This window comes from Dromiciops gliroides, chromosome 5 (assembly GCF_019393635.1).
Source record: "Dromiciops gliroides isolate mDroGli1 chromosome 5, mDroGli1.pri, whole genome shotgun sequence".
NCBI lineage: Eukaryota > Metazoa > Chordata > Mammalia > Microbiotheria > Microbiotheriidae > Dromiciops > Dromiciops gliroides.
The window spans coordinates 273,004,313-273,017,952 of record NC_057865.1 but is presented as its reverse complement, the minus strand read 5'-3'; the positions used below and the strand labels follow the sequence as shown (position 1 = coordinate 273,017,952).

Here is a 13,640-nt window from a genome sequence, read left to right as displayed (position 1 = left end):
CCTCCACCCCCCACCCCATGATATTCACTTGGAGTCAGCTGGAAGCTGTGATAGATACGTAACATGAGCCATGATTAACGACGTCCTCTTCCCACATTGAGAACATGGAGGCTTTTAAAAGATTGTCGCCAGCCTCTGTTTACCAGAGACGACAGACACTACTCCGGCTGTGCCTGTGCATCTCACTGGGCGTCAGGGCACCTTGGTGGATGATGGGCACAGTGTTTTTAGGCATTTGTGTTCACCTTTAATAATTAGTTGTGTAGTGCATCTTACAGACTGTAAATCTTTATTGGGATATTTTGAAATGGTCATGTAAATCTCTGGCTGATATATCATGAAAATAGTCATAGACAACTTAAATTTTTTCCTGACATTCACTGTAAAACATTCAGGGGTCCTACCATTTCTGTTCAGGAAATCTTGTAGTTTATTGTTATTTAACAGTATTAAGTGAATTTTTGTATATTTCCTTTTAACTTTATTTGTGAATAATGATTGTGGCATGTTTGGGGGGGTGTTTTATTAATAGTTCATGATACTGGTAAATTTAATTATTTTGGGGGGTTTTTGTTTTTTTGTTTTTTAATTTTCTGGAAGAAACAGATTCATGTATACTGGTGAATATTGGACCACTACTGCTTTCCAGCATTTGTAAACTGGTTTTACGTAAAATCCTGTAGACCTAACAAACTGCTGTTATTTCTAACTGACAAACACGTATTAATATTGTACTTTTGAAAGTATAAATATTATGTGGAATTCCTTGGTTTTGTTTTGAAGTTTATAATAACAAAATCTCCATGTTGTTAAAATACCGTTTTGTTGAATTGTGATTCTTCCACAGAAAAGGGATCAATGGGGCACAGTAGAGTCACTTTCTGTTACCCCTTACATCTCATTCCCCTTGATGGGAGTAACAAGGGTCTGTCACCTTTGGAGAAGGTCCTTTCTGCTGCCAAGCTTGTGTTAGGGGCCAGTTTTCATTTTATATGGATCAGTGGGAGAGAAGTTGTGCTTTGTGGGGCAAATGGTCACAGCTTTCACCTGCTTAGCTTCATCCCCAAAGCCTGATTCTCGCAAGAAAGTTCAAAAAATGTTTCCAGTGATTGCCATCCAAACTCATGTTTGCTGGGGATACCTGGAGAGGCTCTCTATTTTGTTTCTCTGTCGGGGAAGCAAGTCTGCTGCTCCAGTTTCACCTGGCCGACACTCGGGACCGAAAACAAGTGAAGGACCCTGGACCTCGGTAATGGGTTACTGTTGAAAAGTTCTCTCTCATCCAAAACCAGCAAGGTTCTCAGAGGTAAGAAGGAAAGAACGTACATCTTTTCTACCCTTTTTTTTTAACCCTATTGTTTTTTTGTTTTTTTAAAGAGGGACAATACAAATGCCCCTGTGATGAAAAAAACAAAAACAAAAGTGGGGTGGGGGGGGAAGATGTCAGTGACTGGTGGTTTAGCATCCTGAACCACATTAGTAACCACAGCAAATTAAGAATTATTGGTACAGATGTTGCCCATTCATAAGGAAATGAAAACTTTGCCTGGCTGGCGCTGTAGCATCTCTCTACTGATCCTCACCCCTTATTCCATAGTTAATTCTTAGCTCTTACGCTTTTTGCCACATTTAGAATATTTCCAATTAGGAATGTCCCTGTACTGTGGGCAGACTGTAAACACACACTAGTCCCATCCCCCGTCCCCCCCAAAAAAGCATGAGACCATGGAAAGGGAAGACACTTTCCTTCCCACAGACTCATAGCTTTGACCCTTCTGTTTTTTACAAAAAGGTTAGGGGGGGATTAATTTCCCTCAAAAGAACTGGCCAGCTAGATTTATTTCTTTTTAATGTCTGCCTGCCACAGACATTATGTGATACAAAGTTGGACAAGTTAATGCTCTTACAGGTATGTGGAAGAGGAGACAGTATGTTTTCTAAATGAGGTGACTTCCTGAAGTCTGATTCATTTCCCAACTTAGAGTCAGTCCCCAGGTGTATGGCTTTGCTCATTCCTCATGCTGCTTTTCCCACCTAAGTTCTCAGGTGGGTTCTCCTCCAGCTTGAGGCAATCTGAAACTCACAACTGTTGGGTCGTGTTTCTTCTTTCAAGTGTCACTCTTCTGCTGACCAAAGTCTCTATTACAAAATGCTAGTGTAAGATTTTTTTTTTAAAAAAAATTGTTTATTGAACAAAAAAATGTAACAGTAAAAATGATACATACATAAATGCAAATGAATGAGGATTTTCAGTTCTGTCCATTTGGTGAGATGTGTATGTAAAGAATCCAACATACAGCTTAATGGTTGCGCAGCATTTTCACCATCGCATAGAATCCGCAGGCGTGGGGCTGAAGAACTCTTTAATAGGTGGTTGTTGTTTTTAAATGCTATTGCAAATGTCATCTTCTAAAGGGAAAAAATATGTCTGTGTGAAAAATAGAATGGGGCAGGGCCAGTGACAGCTTATCTCCAAATACTTCCAGCTATCATTCATTTTGCTCAATTAGCAGAGTTCTTAACCCAGCATAAGTATGGTATTTTTCCAACTGTAGCAACCCACTATAGATTTGGCTGATTTAGGAGACAATTGGGGGGGGGGGCAGCAGGGATGGGACCAAACCAAGTCAGATTTAGGTATTTGCCAACTATTGACAGAGGGTGCTTAGATCTGATTCAACACCTTGATCATTATTGTAGGAACTGTGTTGAGGGAATGACTTCTTATCATAGCTATGCAATTTTAGAGACTACTTTGGTTATATTTCAAGCCTCTTTTTTCTGTGTGACTCAAGCAATGAAAAAGGTTTCTACCCTTTCGTTTTTTTCCAACCGTGGGAATAGTGGCATGCGACAAGATGGCACAGTGGAAGACATACTCAATCGGGAGTCAGATCTTGACTCATTAACATGTGTGGGGCTTCAGATAAGTCACCTAACCTCCTTAGGTTTTTGTTACTCCATTCTTAAGGAAAAGGAAGAAATGGATGGAATCCCAGCGTCTGCCCATGTGCCACTTCTGGTCAGATACTTTGGAAAAAAATGAGATATGCCTATAATCTGGTAGCATAACAGTAATAAGACTGATGCCATAAGCTACCAAGGCTGGCCTTGCTACTTTGTAGTCGGCATCTGTATATTTGATTCCTTCTACCCTCCAATATCCCAAATGATCCAAAAATTTGGAATCCCTGAACATTTTTTAAAAAAGGGTATCTGAATATTTGACTTGAAAAATATTTAAGTACAAGTTGTCAGAACTTTATATATAGGTTAATATTTATGGTTGTCCCATAGTAGTGCATTTAATGGATGGTCCAGACCAATTAGCTGTACAGTAATCGTTCAAGATTGTTTTCATGATTAGTAAAGTAATTAGGGATTGTAATTAACAGAATCTTGAATTTACCGGTAACTAGACACTTTTCCTGGGGTCTTTTCTTCCATCCTGTATTAGGATGCCCATAATCTCTTCAAAGAACAGAAAATAGAATTAGAAGGAAAGTTCATTTATGCTTTGTCCCCCAGGACACATTGGTAATCACTGCTCTAAATTGCAAATGCACATTGACTATATAGCTTGTTCCACATTACTTGAAACGGTTAGAGTCAGCTCCACAAGAATAGTGCTTCCAGAAAATGATGAATTTGAACTCATATTAGGTTTGCTTCACCTCGACCATACATTTGAGATAAGTCAAGTAAGTAGAGCATTCCATCCAAATTTCCAAAACCGAGAACCCCCTTTCAAAACACTAAGTTTGAAATATTCTACCTATGATCCTAAGGGCTTCAAGACACCCTGAACACATATTGACAGAGTCAATCTATTCGGATGAGTCATTCTCTGTGGAAAATGGAAGCCCTAGTCATCCTCGTTTGTTAAGAGAACACGTAAGGACTGGAAGCAATCCAAGACAGGTCCCAAGGGGGAGGCGGACAGAGGGTCTCTTTCTGTAGCTTTTGCATCTTCAGTCCCTGTTTGCAAAGAATCGGAAAGGTCCTGTCAGCAGCTAGAAGGCTTGTCTTTTGAAATGATGCTTTTTAATATGCCCTCAAGAACATGTCAGTCTATGAATATTCATTGTCTAAATATGGCTTGGTTTATTCTTTAAAAAAAAAAAACAACGCATTACCTTGGACAGTAGATTTACTATTGTCTTTCAGTTCAAAACATTATAAGGCAACTTTGTATACAATTTGAAAGCACAAAGTAAAAAGTTATATGAATGTGCTTCCATATTGCCTACTTGTGAAAAATAATGCAACACTACCATAGCGCCGTTGGATACTAATTTTTTGTCTTTCAACCATTTTCTCTTAATGCTAGAAAATATATAAATCATTTTACATAACATTAAACATTATGCAAAGGAAGGCACAGCCGGTTATAGTGTACATAAGCACAGTGCAGAATTAAAGGGGGGAGGGGAAGCTTCACATCCTTATTAGATACAATGAAATCCATTAAGAAAAGTTCTTCACTGTCAACAGTGTTCAACACTTGAGAGCTAAGAGAATATAAAAACATGAAAAAAATCATTTAATGCAAAACAGGATTTTATATATGCTGAGACATATATATATAAAAAACTGTTTTAAAAAAATGCTAATGCAACAAACTAGACTATCCACGTAATGGAAAGTGCAAACCAAAGTAACAGGGTTTCACAATGTCTTTGTCACGACATAGGAAAACTAGCCCGTCGTCGGGGGAGTCCTTAATTCGGAGAGAGAGATCATCAGGATTTCTGAGCACTTGAAGAAAGCAGTCCTGGGGAAGAGGCTCTATCCAGGCTGGGGATTGGCACTGGTATGTGGCCGTTGAGCAGAGTTGGGAACTGGGCAGGGGAAGAAAAGCACAATGTCACCATCACAAGCCAGAAAGAAAGGCAGTCACAAGACAGAGGTCCCAAGCACAGCCCCTGAAGCCACTTTGATTGGCTTTTAAATATTGACAGGAAATTTCACATGGAGAGACCAACCCTATTGTAGGTGCTCTAAATGTACAAGTCAATAATTGGCCGTTAATACTGTACCAACGTTCCACAAAACTTGCTGCCAGCTTTCCAGAGAGTGTTCCAGGCAACCGTTGGCCACAATGGAGAAATATTTTATCTTCCTATGAGATTTCAAGAGCTACTGTCTCATCGTGAAAGATAGGTAACCTTGGGCTCTTGAGAGAAGGGTTTGTGTACTGGCACTAACCAGTTTTAGATCTAATGGTCTTGATTTAGCCATCGAGACTCCCAAATTACTTGAGAACAATTAGGGAGCAGGTAGGTGGTGCTAGGCCTGAAGTCAGGGAGTACCTGAGTTCATATCCAACCCCATATCCTCAGCTGTCAAAATGGAGATGATGCTATTGACCTCACCAGCTTGGTGTGAGATCAAACAAGGTAATGTTTGTAAAGAACCTTAGCACAGTGCCTGGCACATAGTAGGCACTTAAGGAATGCTTGTTCCCTTCCCCTTTAAGGCATCTTGGTCAGTCTAATCCAGGGGTTCGACATTTTGTTGTTGTTCTTGGCCCTTGGGCAGCATCCGGTGGAACCTACAGCTCCCTTCTCATCATAATGGTTTTAAATAATTGATGGAAATGCTAACTTCCCACCGGAGGTTGATGAAAATAATGGCGTCACTTCCTGCCCTTCCCCCATCCCACATCCTGGACTTGCATGGACACAATGTGTATTAATTAGCACCTGTGTGCCAGTGATGTGCCCGGCCTCCCTCCTGTCTACAGAGAGCTTATGTTCCACTGGGGAGAAACAAGATGTTTATGTCAGTTACGGGCATACTCTGTGTCAGACCCCAAAACTAGGATCGTAATCCTGGCTCAAGGAGCTGCCTTCCTCATGAAAGACAGAAGTGTAGATGGGTAGATAACACAAATGGAATATGAATAAAGGCAGGTATCGACTGGGTAGTTTGGGAGGGTGGGGACTAGCAGTGGGGGGAGAGAGCAGCAAAGGTGAGGCTGGATCTGCCACCTTCAAGTGCATTCCCACAGTCAGGTGCCCAGTCACAGATGGCAGATGAGGAAGAGGAATTATGTCCAAGGAGGCTTAAATAACAACAGGAGTAGAGAAAGCACGTGTCAGATCACTGCGTAAGGAAAATCCCTTTGTCAGCCATTGGAATGGAGATGTGGATACCAATTAGAATCATCCAGGGGAGTGGAGAGAAGTGGGGAAGGGATGGATGACAAGATTTGGGAAGTGGATACTTGGGCAAAGGCAGGGAGGAGCTGAGGATAATACTCTGCTTTAGGAACCTAGGATCTAACTGGGGGCAGGGGGGAGGATCAACCAAGGCATTTACAGTCCTAATGTTATAGGAGAGAAGCTGGACCAAGCCTGGGAAGCAACTGGTGTAGGGGCTTTCCAGGTGAGGAAGCTCCTTCTAATTCAGGCTGGCACTTCCTTGGCAAGCTATAGTCCATAGAGCGGTGTCAGACTTGGATAGAAACGGGCCACGAGGCCACACACAGAGGTGCCTGTACACGCCCTCTGTTTCCAAATGTGATATCACCCATGCTTTAGTGGCTGCATTTGGGAGTGTTGTGGATTGCATGTTTGGCACAGACAAGTGAGCTGCCCAAGGTCACAGCCTCCGTGCATCAAGGGCCTGATTGAAGACCCAATCCTCCATCCACACCAACAGAAAGAAATGTGGCTACAGGCAGGGTGTCTCAAGTCTTGAAGGCTCTGAATTCTAGAACGCCCTTGCATCTTATCTAAGGACCTATGGCTTTTCTGCAGCAGGAAAAGGGTAAGAAAAGTCTCAAATTTCCTTCTATGCTGGTTTTGGGGGATTTAGCTCTAGATTCTGATGAGCTTTTCAAGTTTAAAACAGCCCTAAGACTTTAGGGACAGAGAAGGAGGGTGTGCATGTGTGTGTCTGTGTTTCTGTCAGTGTCTGTGTGTGCACACGCACGCATACACACACCCCACACAGAGCGAATAGCAATTTTCAGTCCTCCATTGCCTACAGCCCGTCTGTCCCTAAGATTGTCTTAATTGCAAAGTGCTCTTGGGAAAGGATGATTTGTTCTTTTCATCTTTCCTCATGTCCTCTGATGTTCCCCACTAATTTGCCATAACTGTCTTCTCAGATTTCTTCCCCCCCCACCCCCACCCCCAACTCAGGCAACAGCTTTTTCACGATCTGGCTGCAGCATCTGAGATCTGTCAGCTTTAACCTTAAAGAATCAGAACCAGTTTTTTCTTCTAATTATCACCACAGGAAAGTTGCCAGTCTTGTTGAAAATTCATTACAGGCCAAGTTTGTGGGCTTGTTTTCTGATTCTAGGACATTTATGGCAGAGACAGAATCTATGGAAAAATAATTTGAAGGAAATCATTTTCAGACATGATGATTTTTTTAAAATGGCCTTCCCTGTACTGCCCATTTTGAAAATCTCCAAACTAACTTCCCTGCCCATTTCCTGCTGCATTTTTTCAGAACACTCACTTTTCTCTCCCCTTTCATAGGAAATACCCTTTTGCAAAAGGGGAGGAGGCGTGGCATTGCTTCTCCATTTCCCTGACTGGCTTAGCCCCCAAATATGCTTTTGTTTAACCCCATCCTCTTGGTAGGAGTTCTTTCCCACCTAGGGTCCATGAATTTAATATTTTGACAACTATATTTCATTAAAGTGGGCTTCCTTTGTAATCACCTAGATTTTCATTTATGTAGTTAAGAACATTATTCTAAGAAGGGGTCCGTGACCTACCTATCTACAGTTAGCTGGAGAATTTCTGTTAACTTACTGAAATACTAAATAAGAATCTTCCACATATACCTTCTGCCTACTTCCAAAAAATTTAAGTGGTAAGTTAAGAAATAAAGAATAAATAATGTATTAAACACCTACTGTGCACCAGACCCTGAGTGTACAAATAGAAAGCATGAGACAGTCTCTGCTTATATTCTATTACAATCAGCTCTGAGATGAGGCTAGGCTTAAGATTCAGCCAAGTCAAATTACCAGAGGTTTAGAATTAGATTGGTAAGTAAATTCACAGTCAGCCCCTCCCCCCCCCAAAAAAAACAGCAAAGAGAAATTTGACATGCTGCAATAAGCCCCCTTACCTTTTTTTTTTTTTAGTGAGGCATTTGGGGTTAAGTGACTTGCCCAGGGTCACACAGCTAGTAAATGTTAAGTGTCTGAGGCCGGATTTGAACTCAGGTACTCCTGACTCCAGGACTGGTACTCTGTCCACTGCGCCACCTAGCTTCCCCCCTTACCTTTATTTTTAAGGGGATGGGGCAAAAACATCCCAGATAGATATCTAAATGTCATAATGAATTACAGAAGGGACCCCAGAGGCCTGCTAGTCTGATCCCTTCATTTTACAGATAATGGTTTGCCTACCTTATGCATCAGAGGCAAGAGTTGAACCCAGTTCCTCCCTCCAACATATCGCTGCTGACTGGCTTACAGGCAAGATGCCAGTCTGCATAGTGATGAGACTACAGGTATAAGTAAAATTTTAAAATAAGTAAATAAAGGGGTCCTGGGGTCTCACTCCTGGGACCACTCTGTTGTGACTTGGAAAGACAGGCAGCCAGGAGCTGTGGGGGAGGACCCTTGTGCCCTCTTTAGGGAGTTCCACGGACAGCGCCCCAACATCACCCACCCCTAGTGATCACCGGTCTTTACCAAAGTGAAAAGTACTCTCCCGGGGCAGCTAGATGGCGCAGAGCACCAGCCCTGGATTCAGGAGGACCTGAGTTCAAATCTCACCGCAGACACTTAACACTTACTAGCTGTGTGACTCTGAGCAAGTCACTTAACCGCAATTGCCTCACCAGAAAAAAAATAATAAATAACCATAGAAAAGTACTCTCTCCCCATAAAGAATGTACACATCTTGCCTTTGCCTGAATAGGGACTAGACCTGCAATTGGCATCCAAGAGACTCTTTCCCAGTGCAGGTTAGTAACTTCTCAACAAGAGTTAGGGCCTAAATAAGATTCCTAGTTCTTAGACCTCCGCTGTGTCTCATGACAGGAGAGAGCAGATGGCAGATGCTCAATCCACCTGAGCCTAAGCACGCTGCTGAGAACACACAGCGACACCCCCACTTCTCCTGGCAAAGGTGGTCAGATCCCATCAGCCAGGATAGGATGGCTGGCTTCAGGCCATCTGGCACTTAAACAAAAGACCCTTAACCCTTCCTGGTTGTGGCCTTAAAACAGCCTTTCCGGGGCAGCTAGGTGGCACAGTGGATAGGACACCGGCCCTGGAGTCAGGAGTACCTGGGTTCAAATCCGGCCTCAGACACTTAACACTTACTAGCTGTGTGACCCTGGGCAAGTCACTTAACCAATTGCCTCATCCAAAAAAAAAAAAAATCAACAACAACAACAAAACAGCCTTTCCTCCAAACCTGGTCTTGAGAGCTACATGCAAGGAACGGCATCGTCCTGCAACTTAGGCAGGATCCAAAACAAATCCACAGTAACCCTGAATCCCCCACTATGGGGTGGTAATAGAGTTAGCACATCCATCACTGGAGACGCAGCCAAAGCAGATGCGATGGAATGTTTGAAAGCAGAATGCCATATGCCCATTAACATTCTAAAGAAATGACAAGTCCTACACAGGAGACATGGGGGATAAACAAGCCTGAGAAGCTAGGAGTTCAAATCTCACCTCTGAGACCTTGGAACTGGCATCTTGCCTGTAAGCCACAGTCCTAGAGGTTGAGATTTTATAGCAGGGATGTGTTAGAGGGAGAACTGGGTTCAAATCTTGCCTCTGATGCTTACGGTGGGCAAACCATTATCTGTAAAATGAAGGGATCAGACTAGCAGGCCTCTGGGGTCCCTTCTGTAATTCATTATGACATTTATCTAGGTAGAGCCCCAGACTTGGAGGCAGGACCTGGGTCCAACTGTCACCATCTAAAACCACACCCAAGATGAAATTCATTTTCTTTCCCCTTGAACCATCCTCTCACGCTCATTTTCTACCACTCCACCTCTCCTAGTCACCAAGGCTTGCAAACATTTTCTCATCCTCCACTTCTCAGCCTCACCTCCTGTCCTGATGTAGAGGGAAAAACCTCACTGTTCCTGAACTGCCCCTAGCAACAGGTACCCAGAGTGGCGGCGGCAGCACATTCATGTCGGAAACTCACCTGAAACAAAGTGTTGGGTCCTTGCAGCTGGGCTGAACTCAGCGGGGCCACCGGGCTCAGGCTGCTCCAGAAGTGAATGCTAGACAGCAGCGGGCTGGGCGTCAGCAGCAATCCACTTGGACTCTACAATGCAAACACAGCACATTCACCTATGTTGTTTTCTGCAGAAATGACCTCGTGTCATCTTTAAAGCAGAATACCAGGGTATCCCTTTCAATCCCATTGTGCCTGAGACAGAGAAGACATTTTATTTTATTCATTAGTTCATTTACGGCTTTTCCATTCATTCATAGAATGTGCTTAAATGCTCATTCGTTCATTCACTCAGAAGGCATTTAGGAAATCCTAGTTGGATTGAGTTGAATTGCCCCTGACTTCAAAAGGCTTCTATTCTTTGTTTTGTTTGGGAGGTATTTTTTGTTTTTGTTTTTGTCTTTTGCAGGGTAATGAGGGTTAAGTGACTGGCCCAGGGTCACACAGCTAATAAGTGTCAAGTGTCTGAATCTGGATTTGAACTCAGGTCCTCGTGAATCCAAGACCCATGCTGTATCCACTGTGCCACCCAGCTGCCCCCAAGGGCTTCCATTCTTTTAGGGAAACCAAACAGTTAACCTTCCTGAGAAACATTTTACCAAATTGATCTTTCCCAAAAGTGCAATAGTCCCTCTGTACAAGATTTTATATTCTATTGGAAGCAATAGAGCATGGGCCCAGATACTTAAATACAAAATAAAAACAATATAACTATGAAGTCATTTCAAAGGAATGGGGGGGGTAGAAGGGAAAGGTCTGTGGGTCACAACCTTGTACTTTTTCAAAGGAGGTATGCTCTAGGGGCAGCTAGGTGGCTCAGTGGATAGAGCACTGGCCCTGGAGTCAGGAGGACCTGAGTTCAAATCTGACCTCAGACACTTAACACTTACTAGCTGTGTGACCCTGGGCAAGTCACTTAACCTCAATTGCCTCACCCCCCCCCCAAAAAAAGTATGATCTGACTATTGAAACAAACATGTTCCTTTAGAAAAGGAAAATTTTAAATCCCTCATGCCTGACTCTTCATGACCCCAGTTGGGGGTTTTCTTGGCAAAGATCTTTGAGTGGTTTGCCACTTCCTTCTCCAGCTCAGCTTACAAATGAGGAAGCTGAGGCAAATGGTGAAATGACTTGCCCAGGGTCACCCAGCTAGTAAATGTCTGAGGCTACATTTGAACTCAAGTTCTCCTGACTCCAGGCCTGGGGCTCTATCCACTGTACCACCTACTTGCTTTTATACTGCCCCATTTTTAAGGCTCTTTTACATCTCTCTTCGGATCCTCATATCCACACAGTATGGAAAGGAAGGAAGGTTATTACAAGTCTGTTTTACAAATGAGGATACTGAGGTCCAGAGAAGTTACAGTGACTAACCCAAGGCCACAAAGAATAGTAAAGTAATGAAGTAGAGGCTTGAACCCAGCTTGAGAAATGGAAGGTACTTTTAGGGATTGCATATTTAGGCCAATATTGTCACTTCACAAATATGGAAAGTGATTCCCAACCCCGTGCAATTTCCACAGGTTCCCATCTGCTGCCCCTTCCCCCAAGCAAGAGGAGGTTCTAGGAAAGAGGTTTTTAACCTCAGGTCCACAGACAGCTTTCAGGAGGACAATGAACATGAACAGGAAAAAATTTTCACTAACATTGAACTGAATTGAACGTTTCCTTCAATTATTTAAAACCATGTTTCTGAGCAAGGGTCCGTAGACTTCATGAGACTGACAGAGGGGTCCATGACCCAGGAAAGACTGTTTCAAGTCCCTGCTCTAAGAAGATGCCTTGCCAGGCCTGTCTACCCTTTGGGAATTCACCTTGTTCCCAGATTGCCTCCTACCATGTTGGTCAACAAAGAAATCAAACACATGAACCAAACGAAATTAAAATTTTTAACCCCCATTATCATTATCAAGGTCTTTTCAGCAATGAGCCTTCAAATGCTAATGGGGGGGGGCAGAGCAATGAGGGTTAAGTGACTTGCCAAGGGTCACATAGCTAGTAAGTATCAAGTGTCTGAGGTCAAATTTGAACTCAGGTCCTCCTGTAACCAAGGCCGGTGCTTTATCCACTCTACCACCTAGCTGCGCCGTAAATTGTTTTTTTTTTAAGTGATGTCATCTTTTCTTTTGACATCACCTCCATGTTGAAGTCTAATGCCTTCCCACCACTTGCCAGAAAGCCCTCCCCAGGCTTTAATAAAAGGGAAGGGGGGATTCAGGTCAGCAAAACTGATCAGCCCATCAGTTGACAGTGTAAACAGTGCTCCACACTATAGTCAGCTACCTCTTTGGAAGCTTATTCTCTGGTTCCAGATTTCATCCCAGCCAGGCAGGGGGAGGGAAGAGACAACATAGATGATCATTTCTGGCCATGGCCAGCAATCCATCTCATGCCAGATTCTGTTTGAGGCCAAAACGCAGGATTTCCCAGGGGACTGAGCCCAGAGTGAATAAGAAATCCCTGATCTTTGAGCCAGCCAGAGGTTGGCTAGAAACACTGACCCGGGGCCTCTGGCAACATTCCTGTCCTCTGCAGGGAAAGCTCAGCTCTAGCAGCTCAGGAGCTGCTCCTGACAAGGCAGCCTCCCCTTGAGAGGCTCGTGATGTCAGCGGAGGCCTTTGTCTGAGAGGGATGGCAGCAGATGCCAAGAGTGTCCCAGACTGCAAAATGCTAGATGCTCCTTCAGTTGTGAGGGAAGTCTGCCTTGAGTTAAATCAGGACAAACATCCTGAGTTCTGTGGCTCTCTGGGAGTTGCCAGGAGGGAAGAAGGCTCACGCTCTTGCTTGGCTCAGCTCAGACATGGAGTCAAAAAGAAAGGAGTTTGAGGGACAGCTAGGCGGCACAGTGGATAAAGCACCGGCCCTGGATTCAGGAGGACCTGAGTTCAAATCCAACCTCAGACACCTGACACTTACTAGTTGTGTGACCCTGGGCAAGTAACTTAACCCTCATTGCCCTACCAAAATAAAATAAAATAAAATAAAAATATCAGAAAGAAAGGAGTTGAAGCCTGCCCCCATATCGCTACTAGCTGTGTGACCCCGGGCAATTCACTTAACCTGGCAAATGCTCCCTCATTCTCAGTTTCCTCATCTGCAAAATGGGAATAGCACCTCCTTCACCAGACTAGTGTGGATTAAATGCTTTGTAATCCTTAAAGTCCTAGCTGTTAATTAATAGATGTAATCACTAAAATGAGTTTATATTTCCTTGATAGATCTTTGTCATTCAATGAGCATTTATTAAGCATAAGTGCCAGGGACTAGGCTATTTTGTTTTGACCCATCAGACACACCGATCAATACCCCATCATGTATATCTCTCCCCCCTCCCCCAAAAGAGTTCGGCAAAAGTAGCTACAAGATGAATAGAGCACTGGCCCTGGAGCCATAAGGACCTGACACATAGTAGCTTTGTGACCCTGGGCAAGTCACTTAACCCTCATTGTCTCCAAA

The 13,640-nt window shown here is 43.4% G+C and overlaps 1 protein-coding gene across 2 annotated transcripts in view; it reads right to left on the bottom strand.

Moving 5' to 3' along the window:
- Positions 1-567: 567 nt before the first annotated feature.
- ELK3 (ETS transcription factor ELK3) overlaps positions 568-13,640 on the bottom strand; it is a 94,471-nt gene continuing 81,398 nt past the window's right edge. Inside the window, exons 4-6 of one of the 2 annotated variants that reach the window (XR_006353204.1) lie at positions 10,152-10,274; positions 3,410-4,841; positions 568-2,409 (exon numbers count right to left, since the gene is read on the bottom strand). Coding sequence is in view for 1 of the 2 variants with exons in the window: in XM_043965662.1 (XP_043821597.1) it covers positions 4,743-4,841; positions 10,152-10,274 (222 nt within the window). In the remaining variant the exon portion in view is untranslated. Of the gene's footprint in view, positions 4,842-10,151; positions 10,275-13,640 lie in introns of both variants that reach the window. The other variant, XM_043965662.1, reaches the window with a different exon arrangement.